We start from the raw sequence: 17004 nt of genomic DNA on the forward strand, positions 1-17004 counted from the left end.
TTCTTGCGAAGAATGTGTAAACTATGTCCGTGACAAATTTATGACATTTTACAGAGGGAGAACAAGATTTATTTTTAAAAAAAAGTATATTTGAAGATATGTTTGGTATATAACAGATACAAAAAACCAAGAGACACAAAAATCAAGGTATGTTTTTGTTTTCATAGCACCATCCACATAAACAAATATGCAGAGATTCCCTACACAGTAGGACATCAATAGCGACTGGTGGGTCATTTCACTGAGGAGGCAGACTATGAACGGCCGGGTTGTAGCACCAAATTCTGGGCCCTTATACACAAGCAGTCTGTGGGCCCCTCCACAACCCGAACCCCCAAGTACTTTACTATGAGAGGGCCCTCAAAGAACCTCCACTATTTTTTTGAAATACATAGTTCAATCTCTCAACCAACGCATTAAGCCAATTTTTAATTTATGTTATGACAATAATTACTTAGAAAACACTAATCACAAACAAACAAAAACATTTAATTCCAGGCTTTCCAGGACCCCCCACCACCCTTGGGCCTTGGGTAGTCTGTCCGTCCCCCCGTGTGTATTCTGGAGTGTATTCTGAATTCTGGTGTAGCAGCAGCACGTTTCCCACAGCACACATCACACATTTATACAATATTTACACAATAATAATGTTGATGATGTAGATGTCGCAGTAGTCCCCCTGGCCCTCCATTGTCGACGTTTCTCTTAACTACCATTAACGTTAGAGGGCTACACATCCTATCATGTAACTAGCAGTTTTTTTCTACCTGACAACAGCAATTAACTGAATTCTAATTGTTTGTTGTTGATTTTTCACCGAGGGAGGCATGCCTTTGATGTCATACAGTAAGGTCAGCCACGACAGGACTCAAACTGAGTGGTTTTTTATTGTCAACACATGAAACTCACATTTCTTTTCGGAGGCTCGGCCTCCCCTGACGAGCCCGACTGTAGGGCATAGAGATGGTATTTTAAAGTTTTTTTTAACATACATCTAATTTTGATAGTAAAGGAGATATGACGAATGTGATAAAGCAATTAATCATTGTAAAATGACGTTGATACAAGTTAACTATATTAAAAAAGAGAAACTCTTATACGCCCCATAGACCAAAAGGGTCTGACAAGTCGACGGTCTCAATCAAGGCACTACATTTCCCACGTTGCCCATCAGGAGAGAACAGCTATTACATCATCAAAATGCGCCGTTACTGTGGCAACGCGAGTGACGGTTCCCTCCGGTTGGAATTGTCGCCATTAAGCTAGTTTGTCAACCGTGTTGGTAAAATATCGATTTTGATGCCAAAAATAAGGTGAGGGTCAATTTGTTTGACCGTTTTCCATCTTTAAAACCCCCACAGAAATGTCCACGGTTGTTCGAGCGGTTCTTTTTTTTCTTTCATGTTGCTCTCGTGTTTGTCAGATCGGACACACTGTGGGAGCTGGCTGCGGCGGAGGTCCGCGGCGGCGCGGAGGAGGACAGAGGAGAGGCGGTCGGCGAGAGGAGTGTGCTTCTGATGGGGAGCAAGTCTGGGGTACGTCCGCCGTCGTCCCGGACCTCAGACAGTTGTGCTGTCTGTGCTACTGGCTAACTTAAATGTTGTAAGCTCACCTCCGTTTTTGTTTTTTGTTTTTTTCCAGGGTAAAACGTCCATTCTCCTCAGGTGCCTGGATAGGTGAGTGTGTGTGTGTGTGTGTGTGTGTGTGTGTGTGCTTGTGTTCTAGGTTTATTAACTTTTATCTCAAAATTATATTATTAAACCTCACGAAAAATCCACACCTGCTTTTTCACATTCACAAAGACAATGAGGCAGTTGACCCAAAACAAAGTGAAACACGCCCATCATTATTAGTAATGCCGTCTGCTTAATAGCTCTCAAACTCTCAGCTGCATCTCACTGTCTTCTTCAGAGAATAGAGCGGATGACGTGACACAAAAGGGCACCTGAGCCAGCTGACTTTGTCAACAAAGACACTGTCTGATTTTGCTGAAAGCCATAAATCCTTTGAATGTGCCGCTTTTTAGACTATGTTGCTAACAACCTTTTTTTTTTTTTTAATTCACAGGGATGAACCATCCAAGCCGACTCTGGCACTGGAATACACTTTCGGCAGACGGGCTCGAGGACACAGCACAGTGAGGAAGTCTTGTTGGTTAAGGACAGACTAGACCAGACGCTTGAAAAATGAGATCGAATTGTGTGAAAAGTGAATCTTTGTTAAGAGCTACAAAAGACAAAATCATTTTATTGCAACTTCAGCCCAAAGACATTGCGCATCTATGGGAGCTGGGAGGAGGGACCTCTTTGTCGGACCTTGTCCAGATACCCATTACTCCTGTCAGCATCAGGTAGGTCCCTCACACACATCGCTGACATGACGTCTTTGTCATACAGACATGTTCTGAATGTGAATGTTAATTGCTTTGTAGACAGACTGCGACTACTGTACTGTATGTGTATTTATATATCAGCATGGTTTGAACAGAATTTCTCCTCTCTTTTTTTGTCCAGGTCTCTCTCTGTCATCCTCGTTCTGGACCTCTCTAAACCCAATGTCCTCTGGGGAACCATGGAAAAGCTGCTGCAGGCAGCACAAGCTCAGTTGGAGAAAGTCTCTTCACAATCACAACAAGCTGAGAAGGTCAAAGCTCAAGCTAAACACCAGGTGTCTGCGCCCTCGGCTGCACGCGGCTTACCTAAAGACTATCCTGTGAGACCACAGCTCATTTACACATACAGTTATCTTAGCATTGATATCTGCTTAGTGCTACGCAGTCTTGGTCTATGAGGTTGTCCTGGCCAACTTCGTCAGGCAACTGGTTAACATGGGGTGTAGTTTACTTCCACCTTCCAGACAATAAAAGCTCGCTCATGTACACACTTTGTACCACCCTTCTAACTGCTGGCATTCACCATTGCATCAAATTGTTTTAGCTTCTGCACATACAACACCTCCACAGCACACATGACACTCACCCATGTGCTGCTCACATGGCTAACCTTGCTGATTTCCACACCCCATTGAGCATTTGTGTCACCGTTAATTGTAAGAAAAAAAAAAACAACTAAACAAAAACAAATTGTCTTGTATAATCGGTATGTGGATTCTTCTTGTCACATTCCTCAAGTCAGTTTGTGACATCAGTCCAACATATAGACCTTTATAGTTACATCTAGTGTGGGTATAAGAGGATATAAGACGGTACATATACAGTCCATTCACATGTGTCTTGAGTTAACTGTTCACTCTGTTACCAGGACAGAGAGCTGATCAGTCCCTTTCCTGTTCCCCTGCTCATCATTGGCAACAAGTATGATATCTTTCAGGTAAAACAATGCCTAAACCTAATAGATCGTTCCACAACATCAATTTAAATTCTTTTTTGAAATACATACACACTGCATTAATTTCTTGGCACAGAAGTTGTTAAAGTTTGTTAGAGTTACAGTTGCACAGGTGCAAACTGAAGTTTTTCTCTTTGCTGTTGTCTCGTATAATTTATGTAACACAGTTAGTTTTTCAATTTGTGTTTCAGGAATTTGACTCTGAAAAGAGGAAGGTGGTTAGTAAAACACTGCGTTTTGTTTCCCACTACTACGGAGCCTCTCTTATTGTAAGTCGGCCTTTACTTTATATTCTACTAATCTCAAACTTTATTGGGGTGCACTCTTTTCCCCTCTATTTGTTTCCTCTTGCAATTTAATCTGTCAACTGTTGTGGCTCCACTTTTCATTCACTTCTTTTCTTTCTGTTACTCTGCTGAATCGTTTCATCAGTTCACCAGCATCAAGTCAGAGAGCCTAATATCAAGAGCCAAGAGTTTCTTCTCCCACCTGGCCTTCGGACTGGAAAGAGGGTGAGGGGGATAACACAGCAGTGGGCACCAACTAATTCAGTTCAGTTTTATTTGTATAGCGCCAACTCGTAACATATATTATCTTAGCTCACTTTACATAAGGTCGACAACTCACATTATTACAGAGAAACCCAACAGTTCCCACAATGTGCTGCACTTGGTGACCGTGGAGAAAAAAACTCCCTTTTAACAGTAAGAAATCTTTAATAGAACCAGACTCCGTTGTTGGCGGAACATTTGCCTCGACAGGTTGGGGTAAGAGGAGAGGTGGGTAGAAGAGAGAGAGAAACCAGAAACAAACAACAAACAGACCAGTCAGACTGAATCTTATGACAGTAATAATAATGACACTTATAATAATAATAGTGTCGGATTTGGATCCAGCAGCTCAGGCATTCTTTAGTTTTTTAAACCAGTTACTTTACTGTTGTCACAAATACTTGGTAGACGTCCTAATTGGATTTCAAATAATAAATTGTACATGTTACTGTACTGTTTATTTAGTTGTTTGGTTTTAGTTGGTTTATTTTTTCTTGTAATTTTTTTTAATGTTGTGATCAGGAAAACTGTGTCCTTTGACTCCTCCAAGCCTCTCATCATTCCAGCAGGTTCTGACTCCTTCAGTCAAATAGGTGAGCACAGCACCATTCAGTGGTAGAAAGCAGTAATGCATTTAAATTGAATGACTGCTGATGAGTTTGTTGTATATTACAGACAAACACCTGCTTTGAGATTTGTTGACATGACCAGGACTGAATGATATTGTGTTTAAAATAATCCTCCTGTTATTTTAGGTACTCCTCCAGTTACTGATGTGGACATAACTTCGCTGCATGCCAAAAATCCAAAGGATCTTTGGAAGAAAGTGTACGAGCGTGTCTTCCCCCAAGAGGTAGTTCAGTCACTGGTGGTACCTTTGTCTTTCAGTATATCAAAATGGAAGAAAATAAAATAAAAACCCTCAAACGGATTAGTCAAATTCACACACACTGACTGTGTTCGTTAAATGTTGTATTCGTTTTTTTGAAATATTCATGTTTCCGTGAACAAGGATCTGTGTACATTTTTTTTCAGAGTACCAGTAAGCAGAGGGAACTAAAGGATCCAGCCAAAGACACACAGTACAGCGAGCTTCAGATTGATGCCATGAGAGCCCAGAAAGACCAGGTACAACAACTTGACCAATCCCATTCTTGCATTGTATTACTCTATATCTGCACACCTTTGAATCTGGACAGAATATACTACTACAGTTTGTGTCATGACTGATGAGGTTACAGTATGTTTATCTATCAGTATTCATTAAATATGTTTACTTATCTGTTTGACCTTGACCTTTGACCTCCTTGTGATCAAGTATTGAGGAATATAGCAGATTTCAAAAAACATTAAAGGGGAATTGAAGATTAGCATCTGGGGCCATATTTTCTAGGCGATTAAGAGGTTAGATTTAATAAGAGCCCAAACAGAGGGACATTTCAGCCATAAACTCAGGAGTAAGAATTCGCATATTTCTTTGTCACTACAATTTGTTTCATATTTTCTCACTTCAATTCTCTGTGGGTTAAGGTGTAGTGACACGATAGGCCCCTTAGCCCAAGGTTACTCAAGATGTTTCTGCTGTGTCTCTGCACCGTGCCGGTCTTAAACAAGGGTAATGTCCCAAAGTAAACTTCTGTCCGACAGTAGCCTGTGTTTAGTAGTGTTTCTGCCATGGCCTCATTAACCGGCTGTAAAATCGTCTTTCGTCATAAACTCAGAGATTAACAGTCCTCAGGCTGGTACTTGAACTGCAGTAACCTGTTACCGTCCCAAACACAAATCGCACAATGTTATCAGTGGCCAACTCTGGTCTGATGCTTTGTTCTTCCACATTATACAGTAGTTCTGGGTAACTTGTCAGAGAAATGGAGTAAAGGTCAACTCCACCTGAGTGGAAAGAATTGAAGTGTTTTAAGTTTTTTAATGTCAGGGCAGATTGTAAACTGATATCTTTAGTACGAGTGTGAATGTAATTGTATATAGTTAATGTTCTTCTGATGTGTCTGTCTTTACTTGTCTACCTTAAAGTTTGGTCTCAGTTTGTGCTATTTTGCAGGTGAGATGTCTCTTTACTTCAGATGCAAAAACTAAGATATGTGTACTAAATAAGTTTTCAGAGAGGCAGCCTTTCAAGGCTTAAGTCAAAATTATATATTGTGACTTAAGGGTTAGGGTTAAAGTGTCTTTAGGGTTAAGTGTCTTGCCCAAGAACACTCCAGCACACTGGATGAGCTGGGGATTGAACCACTGACCTTCTGTTGAGTGGATGACACTCTACCTGCTACAGCCACCCTCAATACATATATTCACCTAATATGAACCTTTTAACATTTTCATCCACAAAGTCAAAGCAATTGACCCTACTATATGATACCAAGTATGTCTATTTTAAAATTACTCAAGATTCTCACTCTATCCTTCCAAAGTATAAATATGACAATCATTACTTCATCTTAATGCAAAAGCTGATCAAATCTGAAATAGGTTTTCAACACTTTTGTAGAATCGAAGTCCTAAAATATCTCAGCTGACCTGTCTGGAGCATGATAAAGTCAATTTAAGTTTAATATTTCGAGTCCTTCAAGTTTTCACCTAAACGTAGCACATGTTGCATGTCTGCAGAGGAGCCTTGTTTGCCATTATGAGTCTGCATGAATCTGAGATGCAAGCTGTGTGTGAAATTGCCAGCATTTTAAAATATTGTTCTCTCTTTCTGTCTGCACCTGTTTTTCAGGAGTTGGAGCAGTATAAGAGAAATGCGGCTAAATCATGGAAAGGACTGGCGCTTGAGACTTGATTGACAATCAACTTTATGGTCACACACATACACCACATGTTACATATACATATACATTTTTCATTATTTATTTCTGGTGTATCAATGTTTTTTTATATACTTATTTGCGAATTCATAGAACTTATTGATCTACTTTTTCCTTTCAAGCCATTTCTAAATGTCTGTGTCCTGATGATACAAAGTTTTCCAGAAAAATAAACAATTTTACATTATTTCAACCGGTATTACTTTCTATTCATACCACATAATCACAATATATGAACAAACTAACACTAGCAAAATATGAGTGACATGTGACTATTCTGGTACTTGATAATGCAAAGAAGTCTATTAGTCAATTTTAAATTAAACTTGTCATATATTTATAGTTTTAAACTCAAGCTACATGTAGTTTTTGCATTTTGTTTATACTTTTAAACAAAGAGAATTCATTTAACAACAGTGCAAATATTGATTGTTTTAACTACACACAGCCTCAGGCTGCATTTATTGTACTTTTCAATACTGGTACCATACAGTTGTTTAGCTACTATATCACGTGGTTTAATGTTTCCATTGGTGATACAATAGTTTATTCTTTAAAAACTTCTGGTAATATTTATTGAATGGTAGAGGAAAGGGTTAAGTGCAAATGCAGATCATGTGTTTGAAGGAGCCACAGTACTTTAGCATCCCTCATCTTACTTACTGTAAATCTGTTTTGAATCATCTGAACCATACTTGGTTGGTGTCAGTTGTTCTAGTGACGTACAAGCTTGTCTCTGATCTTGAAGCTGATCATACCCAGCAGCAGGAGGGCAGGAAGGAAGGAGTAGAGGAGAAGGAAGTCAAGTGTGTATCGGGACAGAGCGCCGGGATAGCCTTCGTCAATGATCTGACTGCCATGAGTGAGCGGACAGGCTCCCGGCAAAGGTCTGGAACTATCTGCAACGACACACCAAAAAGCCAGTGAGTTTCCTTCTGTCTGTCCAAGTGTCCTTGAACACTGAACCCATCATTTATGAATCAATCTTGATAAGAGCATCAGTGGAAGTAAAATTGATAAATAGAAATCGGTGACGGCTAATCTTGAACCTTTTATTTCATACATACAATTGCCAGTTTATTACACCCAGTGGAATGCAACAGTCCTGTAGTAAATCCTGAAGTTTGCAATGTTCATTTTTTGTTCAAAACCGCTTTAGTGTGTTGATGAGACTTTCTGATAATTTTTTCATGATGTAGTTTGAGTTCTTTGGCTGTTGAACTGTCAGTATAATGCGGTACAGTTTAAAAGCAACGCAAACTTCAGGCTCAACAATCAGAGTTGAAACGACAGTTCTCTAGAACAGTTTTTTTTAAAACTGAACGTTATAGCCTTTATGAATGTAGGATTTATTGCAGCCCTGTTGTATTAGACTACATTAGTTTTAGCTAGGTGCACCTAATGTGTACAGTATTTAAGCACTGACATAGGAAAAGATAATAATAAATCTGCCGTAAATGTATATATTATATATTATTATTATTATTATGAGTGCTGAAATGGCTTTTATTATTATTAAATGTTGATATGATTGTAAGGCCCATGTTATTTGACTTTTGCGACCTAAACACTGTGCTCATAGAATTCTATGTCCTTGGGGAAGGCGCTTAACCCTAATTTGGGCCTGACGGCTGCACCGGCAGTGTTTGAACGATGTGTGATGGAAAAAGCACTGTATAGAAGTGTTGTTTGAATGTGCATACGACTTGTACTGTAAATTGCTTTGAGTGGCCGATAAGACTAGAAAAGCGCTGTATAAATACAGTCCATTCATCATTTACAAACAGGATGCTCCCAACTTACTGCATGTGAATTCGAGTTCATGGAACTCGGTGACTATGAGCAGCTCACAGCTGTACTTCTGGAAAGTCAGGTAGCCAAGCCACTGGAAGACCTCCGGCATCTGCTGGGTGTTTCTGAAGAGGATATGAAGGAGTGTTACTGATATAAGTGGCAACTACAGTATCATTATTCACAATGAAGACCTGGCAAAGAGCTTGGCATAAAGTTATTTCAACTTCAAAATTGAATCAAAAATATTTGAGTCTATTACCTTAGGAAGCCGGATCCCACCAAGATTCCTGCAATATTGAGCAGAGCCACACCAGTGTTGACCATGTTTGGGTCTTGGACCACTCCTAATAACACCACGGTCAGTAACTCGCCTGAGGGAAAGAGAAAAAACATAGCCACAGCCACAAACAGTGGAAACATGACACTAAATGAAGCTCCTCTAAATGTTTATAATATTCAATATGTATCCCTGTCATAGTTTTGGCAACAAACATAGTAATAACTTGGTAGATTGAGAGTCTTAGAGATGAGCACTATATTTTACCCATCATCGTATCATCTCACCTATAATATGTGGTACCATGACTACAGCAGTGAAACACAGGAAGCGTAGGCTGTCAGGGTGCATCCCCACTGTCCTGAGAGGAATGCAGACAGAATAGTTCATGAAAAAAGGTTGAATATGAATATGAGATATATGAAATCCCTGTACTGTGGACTGTGCAGCCTGCATTCCCCAAACAAAAACACATAATGTATGCTGCCCCAATAGCAAATGCAAACACTTTCTACCAACCAGTAGAGGAAAGAGGTGAAGATGACGACACTTAGGATACTGAGGGGCAGGATGTGGAATATGTAGGCCAAGAACATTTGCCATTTACTGTACAGACCATCTTGACTCTCCTGATCACTGATGGCTCGCAATGCGGGGACTGTTGAGGAAAAACAGCCAATGAGACAGAATTAGAGAGAGCAGATAATGTGATGATGAGTTGAAAGCACATGAAGCTCTGAAATGACATGTTAGAAACTGTAGTTCAAATCCTATACTTTTCTTTATAAAAACATAAAATTATTGACAATAGATGCCTCATTAAAACAAATTATTCATATCCTCTAAAAAACACTCATGAAGTTTGGTTAACTGATCTTTCTTTATCTGGGCTGTGTATAAACTCTGCAGGTGTTCCTGGTTTTATGCACACAACTCAGAGACCTTTTAAACTGCCTATATCCTATCGGTAGTTGTCTACGATATTCACGGTCAGCATGGTATCCCCAATTACTATCTCTGGCTGTCTGGGTGCTTATGTGTCATCTGATCAGGCCATTTTTTACTACATCTCTTATCCTCAGTATCTGTAAAGGAGCAGTAAAGCTGAGATTTTACACTCAACTGATAACAGGGCTACATTCAAGAGATAATCAGCCCACATAGACAATATCATTTACTGGATGAATCAATGTTCACTGTCCATGTCATCTGTGAACAAGTGTACCTTGTGTACAAAGCTGTCACAGGAACTGTCACTGAGATTAGAACAAAAACTTTCCTAGAGTGTCTTGTCTACAAACAACACAAAATGAATACAGTATCACAAGTTTTGAAATAAAATAATTTTTTTTTTAAATCACGGAAAGGAATCACGTAAAGCTTCTAACATTTTCCATGGAGCAATATTTCATATTCTTTTGATGAAATCAGTGTTGGGGCTATAACGAATTGTGTAAAAGTGAGAGACAAATACATGTGGACACAGATAACACAGTATTATAGCTGTAGTATAGGTCTGTAGGTAAAAAAGGCACTTGGGTTCATTGACCTCTAAATGGAGTAAAGGTCACTCTCCCCTTGTAGGGAGCCAGTGGAAACTGGACAGCCAATAACAAAAGGTTCCTTATGCAAATACTCTAGATATTATATCTATACTAATAGAAACATTTTATTTATGCTGACATAAATAAAACTTGTATTACAACAGTCTAATACGAGTGCAATCTTTTAATTTACAACCTATCGCTTTAACCTTCTCTCTGACCTAAGAGACACTGAAAGTAAATAAAGTCTCTCATGACTCTTCACCTGGCAAAATCAAAGCTAACACATTTTTGCTGAAGGGAACAAAAATACTGCATCCATTACTCTTTTCACCCAGTGGACAAGAGATAAATGAGCTCATGCAGCTGAGATACAGACAAAGATAATGCATTACTTTTACCGAGGTGATAGCACTTCAAAATTCCCCTGAAGTCATCGTATCCACCTCCTACAGATATGCATTGGGTGATGTTATCAGACCCTCACACATTATGTAACTGCTGAAATAACTCATAGCTCACCACACATTTATTTTATCTTGACTCGTGCTTTGTCTTTTGCTCTAATATTCCAGTGCGGCATGTAAGCAACTTAACTGGAAAACAGAAGTCTTGAACTGTAAATGGAAAGATATATTTTCAAAGAAATAATAATTTGATAAAGAGGTCGGTTAATCACATGAACTGTTTCATAAAAATTAACTTGATTTTCAATCTTTCATGAGGCGATCACACCACAAACAACAGCCTTGTGTTTTTTAGATGATCTATACCTCAAGTGTGGTACCTTTTTTGTTGTTTGTGGCAATATGCACAGCATATCAGTAGCTTCCCCCCACCCGCCCACCCACCCCACAAGTACAGGTGTTTGGTGTTTGGAACTCACAGAGAGCTACAGCATTCAGCATGCCGGTGTAGGGCGAAGCACCGACGCTCTGATAGATGATTCCAATGCGGTCCTGCACGGCACCCTTGGTGACGTCGTTGTCTAAATGCATGACAAAGAAGGCAACAAAGAGTCCGTAGATCAGGTTCTGAGACAGACGCATCAGAACACCCATCCTATCTCTGGACAGGTTTCTTGCAGTTCTCCTGGATGCAAAACACATCAAATAGATACTTGAATACACGGGAAGACAAACACACTCACACAAGCACACTCATCATGTGAGGAATGAACAAATAATCTTCCGTTTGTTTTGTTGGTTGTTTTTTTTGGTTTACTTTTTTTTAATTTGTTTGTTTATCAGCAGGATTACACAAAAGCTACAGAATGGATTTCTACGAATCTTTGTTGGAAGGATGGGACATGAACAAAGAAAGAACCCATTCAATTTGGGGGTGGACTCTGGCAAAGGGGCAGATCGAGGATTAGGGTTTTTTTCCATTTGCTTTGAGAGATTTTTTTTTTACATTTTCACCAATTTCCCGGGGAATACTGCATGGATCTTGATGAAAAATTTTATTATATCCAGTTATGGTTTAAAAAAAGGCTGTATTATTTCATTAAAAAGCAACTAGAGCTTCCAACACCTAAATCTACGAGTTTCTGTAGTTTAAGTATAAGGTTCATGTCATGTAATTTGGGGATTGAAAACTAGCTTAAGACTGACCTGAGCAGAACTTCCAGTTTGGCTGCACCGCTGGGTGATTCTTTGCTCTTAAAGGGGATGGCTGGTTTCTCTTCCCTCTGCAGGCTCTGCTCTATTTTTCCCAGCATGCTCTGGTAGATGGCAGACCGCTGATAGGAGGAAGTGATCTCATGCATGCGACTAAACGTGGCTGCCTCCCTCTCACTGCTGCGGGTATCCACCGAGGTGTAGTCAACTATTTAACATCACAGCAGTTAAAATAGTTCAATGAACATGCTCCACAGGCTTCATTCTTTTAGACACTGTATATATGCACTGTACATTAACTTAATTTAGGTTTAAACAGATCAAAGAGGGCTAGGCTCATAGCGTACAGTACCATAGATGTCAAAGGGGTTGCAGTACTCTGGACACTCATATCCACATCGACTAAAGAAGTCCACCATCTCCGGTGGCTGTCCACAGAACACCAGCTCTCCACGACTCATGATAGCTATCCTGCTGAACACCTGGGGGACATGTGCACACAAACATGAAGAGGAAAAAAATAGTTTGAATGTACATATGGGCATGTGGCAAGTTTCAGTCAACTAGTCAGTCTCCCTCCTGTCTGTCAGTTCATCTTGAAAACCCCACCCTGAAGAGTTCGGAGCGTGGCTGGTGGATGGTTACTATGACGATTCGATTTCTCCGGGCCAGCTCTGCCAGGAGCACCACAATCTGATTGGCGGTCATGCTGTCCAGGCCAGTGGTCGGCTCATCCAATAGGATCACCCCTGCAACGACATCACCCCAATGACGTCATCGCCCTTGTGCAAGTTTGTCACACTAACCCCAAAACTGAGAACAAGAGAAAGGTAGAACGAAAAACTTTTGTCTTCTTTTAAGTTGGAAACTTTTAAATGTACTTTTTATTAAGTGGCTCATGCAGGACTCTCAGCGGGCCAACTCAACTCGTGAAGATAAGTGACTCTTCTTTTTAGTTAATTACTCTAATTAGGACAATTAAAAGATTGCCTCTTTGCATTATGAAAGCAGAGTGGAATTAGCAGATGCTTTAATTGTGAGATTAATTCATTTTCTGGTTGATTGGCGAGGCTCTACTCTGTGTGTCACTCTGTGCTCTGTGTGTGTGTGTGTGTGTGTGTGTGTCTATTGCTATTCTAATCCTGAATGAGGACTGAGACCCTTCATCCTCCCTTGAGGATCATAGACCTGATAAACTACACCTGGGATGAGGCCACACAGAAAGAGTGAGCGAGAGAGAGCGAATTCCCTTCCTGGTGTGATAACCCAGTCTTCCATTACTCGTCTCCCGCTCTCCCTTCATCCCGTTGTCTGTCCTTTTCTTACTCCTATCTGTCTCAGATCCCTTTGTTTTCACCATGGACTTCCAAAACTTCTGTGCTCAGGATGGAACTGTTCTGTTGCTTCCAAGAGTATATGTATGAAACGTAATATGTTTTGTTCAATGACGAACTTCACTGTGTGCTGGGTATTATCTCTCTGATATATGTGCCCCTTGTGACTCACCCTTGTCCCATGCGAGCATGGCTCAATTCAACTCTAATGCATCAGTTTTTCTTCCCAATATCTCTTCATTTACCTCCACTGAAGACCTCGGTTCACCTCATCATTATGATTTAAGTCTGGTGGTGGTGATACCAAGATAAAACACAGCATTCCCATCCACAGAGGTACTCACTTGGGTCCTGAAGTAGCTGACTGGCAATAGAGACCCTCCTCCTCTCACCCCCAGAGATCCCTGGGAAAACACGACCTCCAATAACACTATGGGCCACGTGACTCAGACTCAACTCGGCCATCACTGCGGACACCTGAACAGCAGCCAGAGGTCAAGGGTCAGGTCACCAGAAAATTTCTACTACTAACAAGTCAGCTAACAAAGACCTGCTTTAGGTTCTTCTTTATTATAATGAACTGAAGTATTCCCAACTGATTTGGATCTTCTGTCAATCATCAGTTAACATCATTATTATGATATAATATATAAGTTATATAATGTATTCATCAAATGGACCAGATGTGTGCAATCCTAGCACTGATTTATAAAGAACATGAGGCAGTGACGCAGGGTCTAAATCTCTTATATATTCTCAATCATCGTAATGCTGGACTTAAATTTCCTTGGACTATCTGATGGATTTCATACATAAATACAGTAAATACAAAGCTGAATATTCCAGTCTTCTTGAGGGAGAAAAGAAAACTTGATATAACAATACATCTGAAGATAGGTTGGGCATACGCATTGGCACTAATGTTGCTGAAAAGCTTGCTTGTATTGATATAAAGTGATTGAAATTCTGTTTTGAGAATCATCCTCTGTGGTTCTCCATGCCCACGGCTTTCTTCATCATTCCCCTAAAGACAACTAACATAGTGGAGACAAGATGCTCTTAAAAGTCACCTTCTTCCTGACAGCGTCGGCCGAGTGTTTCCGCAGGGCCAGCTGGGCTGTGTATGTCAGAGTCTCCTCCACAGTCAGATAACTCAACAAGTTATCACTCTGACAGAGACAAAGAGAGGGAGAGAGATCAAGACTGTCATAATGAAAAGAAACAGCGGGAAACACATAGGGATACCATGAGGCAGAACAATATCGCTTGGCTTTTTCATACTTATTGAAGAAAAATTGTAAAAATTTAATTTTGGTTGGCCTCGTGGTAGAATGTCCCTCCCTTTTTACACACAAGAGACTGCATTTATTTTTAAATACTCATGACAATGACAAATAAACTCTTTCTTCTGAAATAGCAATGATCTTCAATATGCCGCATGATCATCTCCATTTCTTCCCTTGTCAGTCATCAGTGATCATACAAGTATACACGTACTGGTGTGACTGGCATGACATTTGCTGTGCTTCTGATTCTGCCTCTAGGTTTATCCTCAAATTTGCAGTTTCAGTGTTTGTCCAAGGCATATTTGCACAGCCATGCAGGTTTTATATGTTCACATATGCATATGGCCAACTGTAATATACCGTTGCACCAGGCATGTGTGAATACATGCAAGCACACACATATACACATTACTTGAACCCTCTGAACCTCCTGCCTGCCTCAATTAACACGTGGCGCCTCCCAGTCCCACTTCTCCTTAGTCTCTCTTCTGAGTGACTTTAATATCAGGAGCTCATATCACCTCCTCATCTTCAGCTTAGCAAGGGGAGTTAATAGCGAGGCTTAGAGAGCAGAAGGGGGTGGGGGTGTTATCAGCGAGAGGAGGGGGATGATTTGAAAGGAAGCAAGGCCAGTTTTACGCCAGTGTTTTTAATTCGAGCTGTGGATACACTTGAGCACCTCTCATTGAGAGATTAAGTATATGAGGAGGCTATCAAAGCTCTCAAGTTAATTTCATACAGAGGCCAGGGGAACCTTTCAGGAGTTTCTATAAAATGTGTTTTTTTTTTTTAATGGTGGTTAGTATAACCACCGGGAACTTGAATATATACAAAAAAGTTTACCCTGATGTCAGTGTGTGATGAGAACGACAACAAAGTAGTTTCAGTCTTTTTATTAAGGTATCGGCAGTAATTCGTTAAACACGTCTAAGAGCAATAAACATTTGTATAGATGATGAGGAACTCTGAAAACAGTTCAGCGGTTATATTCTGAACTGAACTGAGCTACTTATTGCAAAGATATGTTTTTTAGAGATCTTAGTCCCAAATCCTAATTTAATCATCTGAGATCATAAATAACATATTGTGAGCGTGTGCGTGTGCGTGTGCGTGTGCGTGTGCGTTTGTGTGTGTGTTTGTGTTTGCTGTACTGTGTAGTTGGCTGTTCCTGTGTGTTACCTGTAGTACATAGGAGAAGCAGTCCTGATACTCTTCTCTTTTCAGCTTCCTACCATTAATGAAGACCTCACCCAGCAGTGTACCACGGTGTCCGATCCTCCCTGAGATGGCATCCAATAATGTGGTTTTTCCTGAGCCTTTACAACACATTGGCACACACACACACACACACACACACACACATGCACACACAAATTAATACATTTGTACATGCAGTAAATTTACATCTTTATTTGAAATAGTAGTAGATAAAGGTTTTCAGAGTGATGACAATGGCCTTGAACTAGGATCCTGAAAACATGAATATTATTGTAAACTTAGAAAAACATAGACATTATCCTGTATTCAGTGTCTAATACCTAAGTCACTCAGAAATATTTTAGACCCATTTTCACTAGAAAATGCTCTTACAATTTAAGAAATGTTCATACAATTGTCCGACTTATTTCAACTACATATCTTTCATTTATTTTTGAATTCAAACAGGTTGCTCTCTGGACTGAGCTGAGTGTGAACCTGAATTTCCCAGTATGCCCATGATCTGGCCACTGTCCACGTGGAAGGAGACATCATTGAGGATCTGACGAGTCCGTCGCTTCCTGTAGGAGGGTAGATCCCACCACACACCCACACGCTCACTACAACACACAAACACAAACGTTTGGACATGGGTAATATTTTGTACATTCCCAGAACTAAATCAATCCCCGCTGTGGAGCTGATCATCATATACATACATTTATTTTTCGGCTGTTTTTTTGTTAGCAATAAGGGTTTACCACATAAACATAAACATAATTTGACCCACGCTTTTGATTGATAAACTAATTGATTCTCAGTCTGTTTTTTGCGGTTGTCTGTTCGTACGCGGTCTGTTTCTTCGGCGTTTACCTGACTGTGTAGGAGATCTCGCTGACACTCAGACAACAGGAAGGCTCTGCCCGCTCCTCTGTACCGTCCTTCCATACATTCCTCTTTGCCTCTGACACAAACTTAAATGACTCTCTCCTGTTCTGTGGTTCCACCACCTGCATGGAATTAAATTTGTTCATGTCTCCGACCGGTCTGCTGCAAATAACATCCAAACGACAACCGTATCAAGTCCGCCTCAGGTCATTTTTTTTTCCAGATCCACACCAACCATCTACAGCATGTGAGGCTCTAAACTTATGCGGTCTCACACTCCCAGACTTTGAATCTCTGCCCTGTTCAAAGCAGAAATGCGAGACCAATGGTGTCTCTCCAGTA

At 40.3% G+C, this 17004-nt stretch overlaps 2 protein-coding genes across 2 annotated transcripts; one reads left to right on the top strand and one right to left on the bottom strand.

Annotated features, from left to right (window-relative positions):
- The first annotated feature begins 1129 nt into the window (after positions 1-1129).
- On the top strand, positions 1130-6910 carry dync2li1 (dynein, cytoplasmic 2, light intermediate chain 1). Its single transcript, XM_035606906.2, has 13 exons — positions 1130-1313; positions 1424-1535; positions 1642-1676; positions 2068-2137; positions 2262-2350; positions 2514-2712; positions 3261-3329; positions 3539-3616; positions 3780-3859; positions 4421-4491; positions 4654-4751; positions 4934-5026; positions 6636-6910. The coding sequence occupies exons 1-13, from the start codon at positions 1300-1302 to the stop codon at positions 6696-6698; spliced, it is 1071 nt and encodes a 356-aa protein (XP_035462799.1). The 5' UTR covers positions 1130-1299; the 3' UTR covers positions 6699-6910.
- Positions 6694-16960, bottom strand: abcg5 (ATP-binding cassette, sub-family G (WHITE), member 5). The gene is made up of 14 exons (XM_035606883.2): positions 16648-16960; positions 16273-16394; positions 15757-15893; positions 14362-14460; positions 13636-13768; positions 12567-12706; positions 12310-12439; positions 11952-12165; positions 11225-11430; positions 9314-9452; positions 9082-9155; positions 8777-8888; positions 8527-8639; positions 6694-7622 (listed from the first exon to the last, which is right to left on the bottom strand). Exons 1-14 carry the CDS (start codon positions 16806-16808, stop codon positions 7438-7440), a joined length of 1965 nt encoding a protein of 654 aa, XP_035462776.2. The 5' UTR covers positions 16809-16960; the 3' UTR covers positions 6694-7437.
- Positions 16961-17004: the final 44 nt, after the last annotated feature.

Source organism: Scophthalmus maximus, chromosome 10, assembly GCF_022379125.1.
Source record: "Scophthalmus maximus strain ysfricsl-2021 chromosome 10, ASM2237912v1, whole genome shotgun sequence".
Classification (NCBI taxonomy): Eukaryota; Metazoa; Chordata; class Actinopteri; order Pleuronectiformes; family Scophthalmidae; genus Scophthalmus; species Scophthalmus maximus.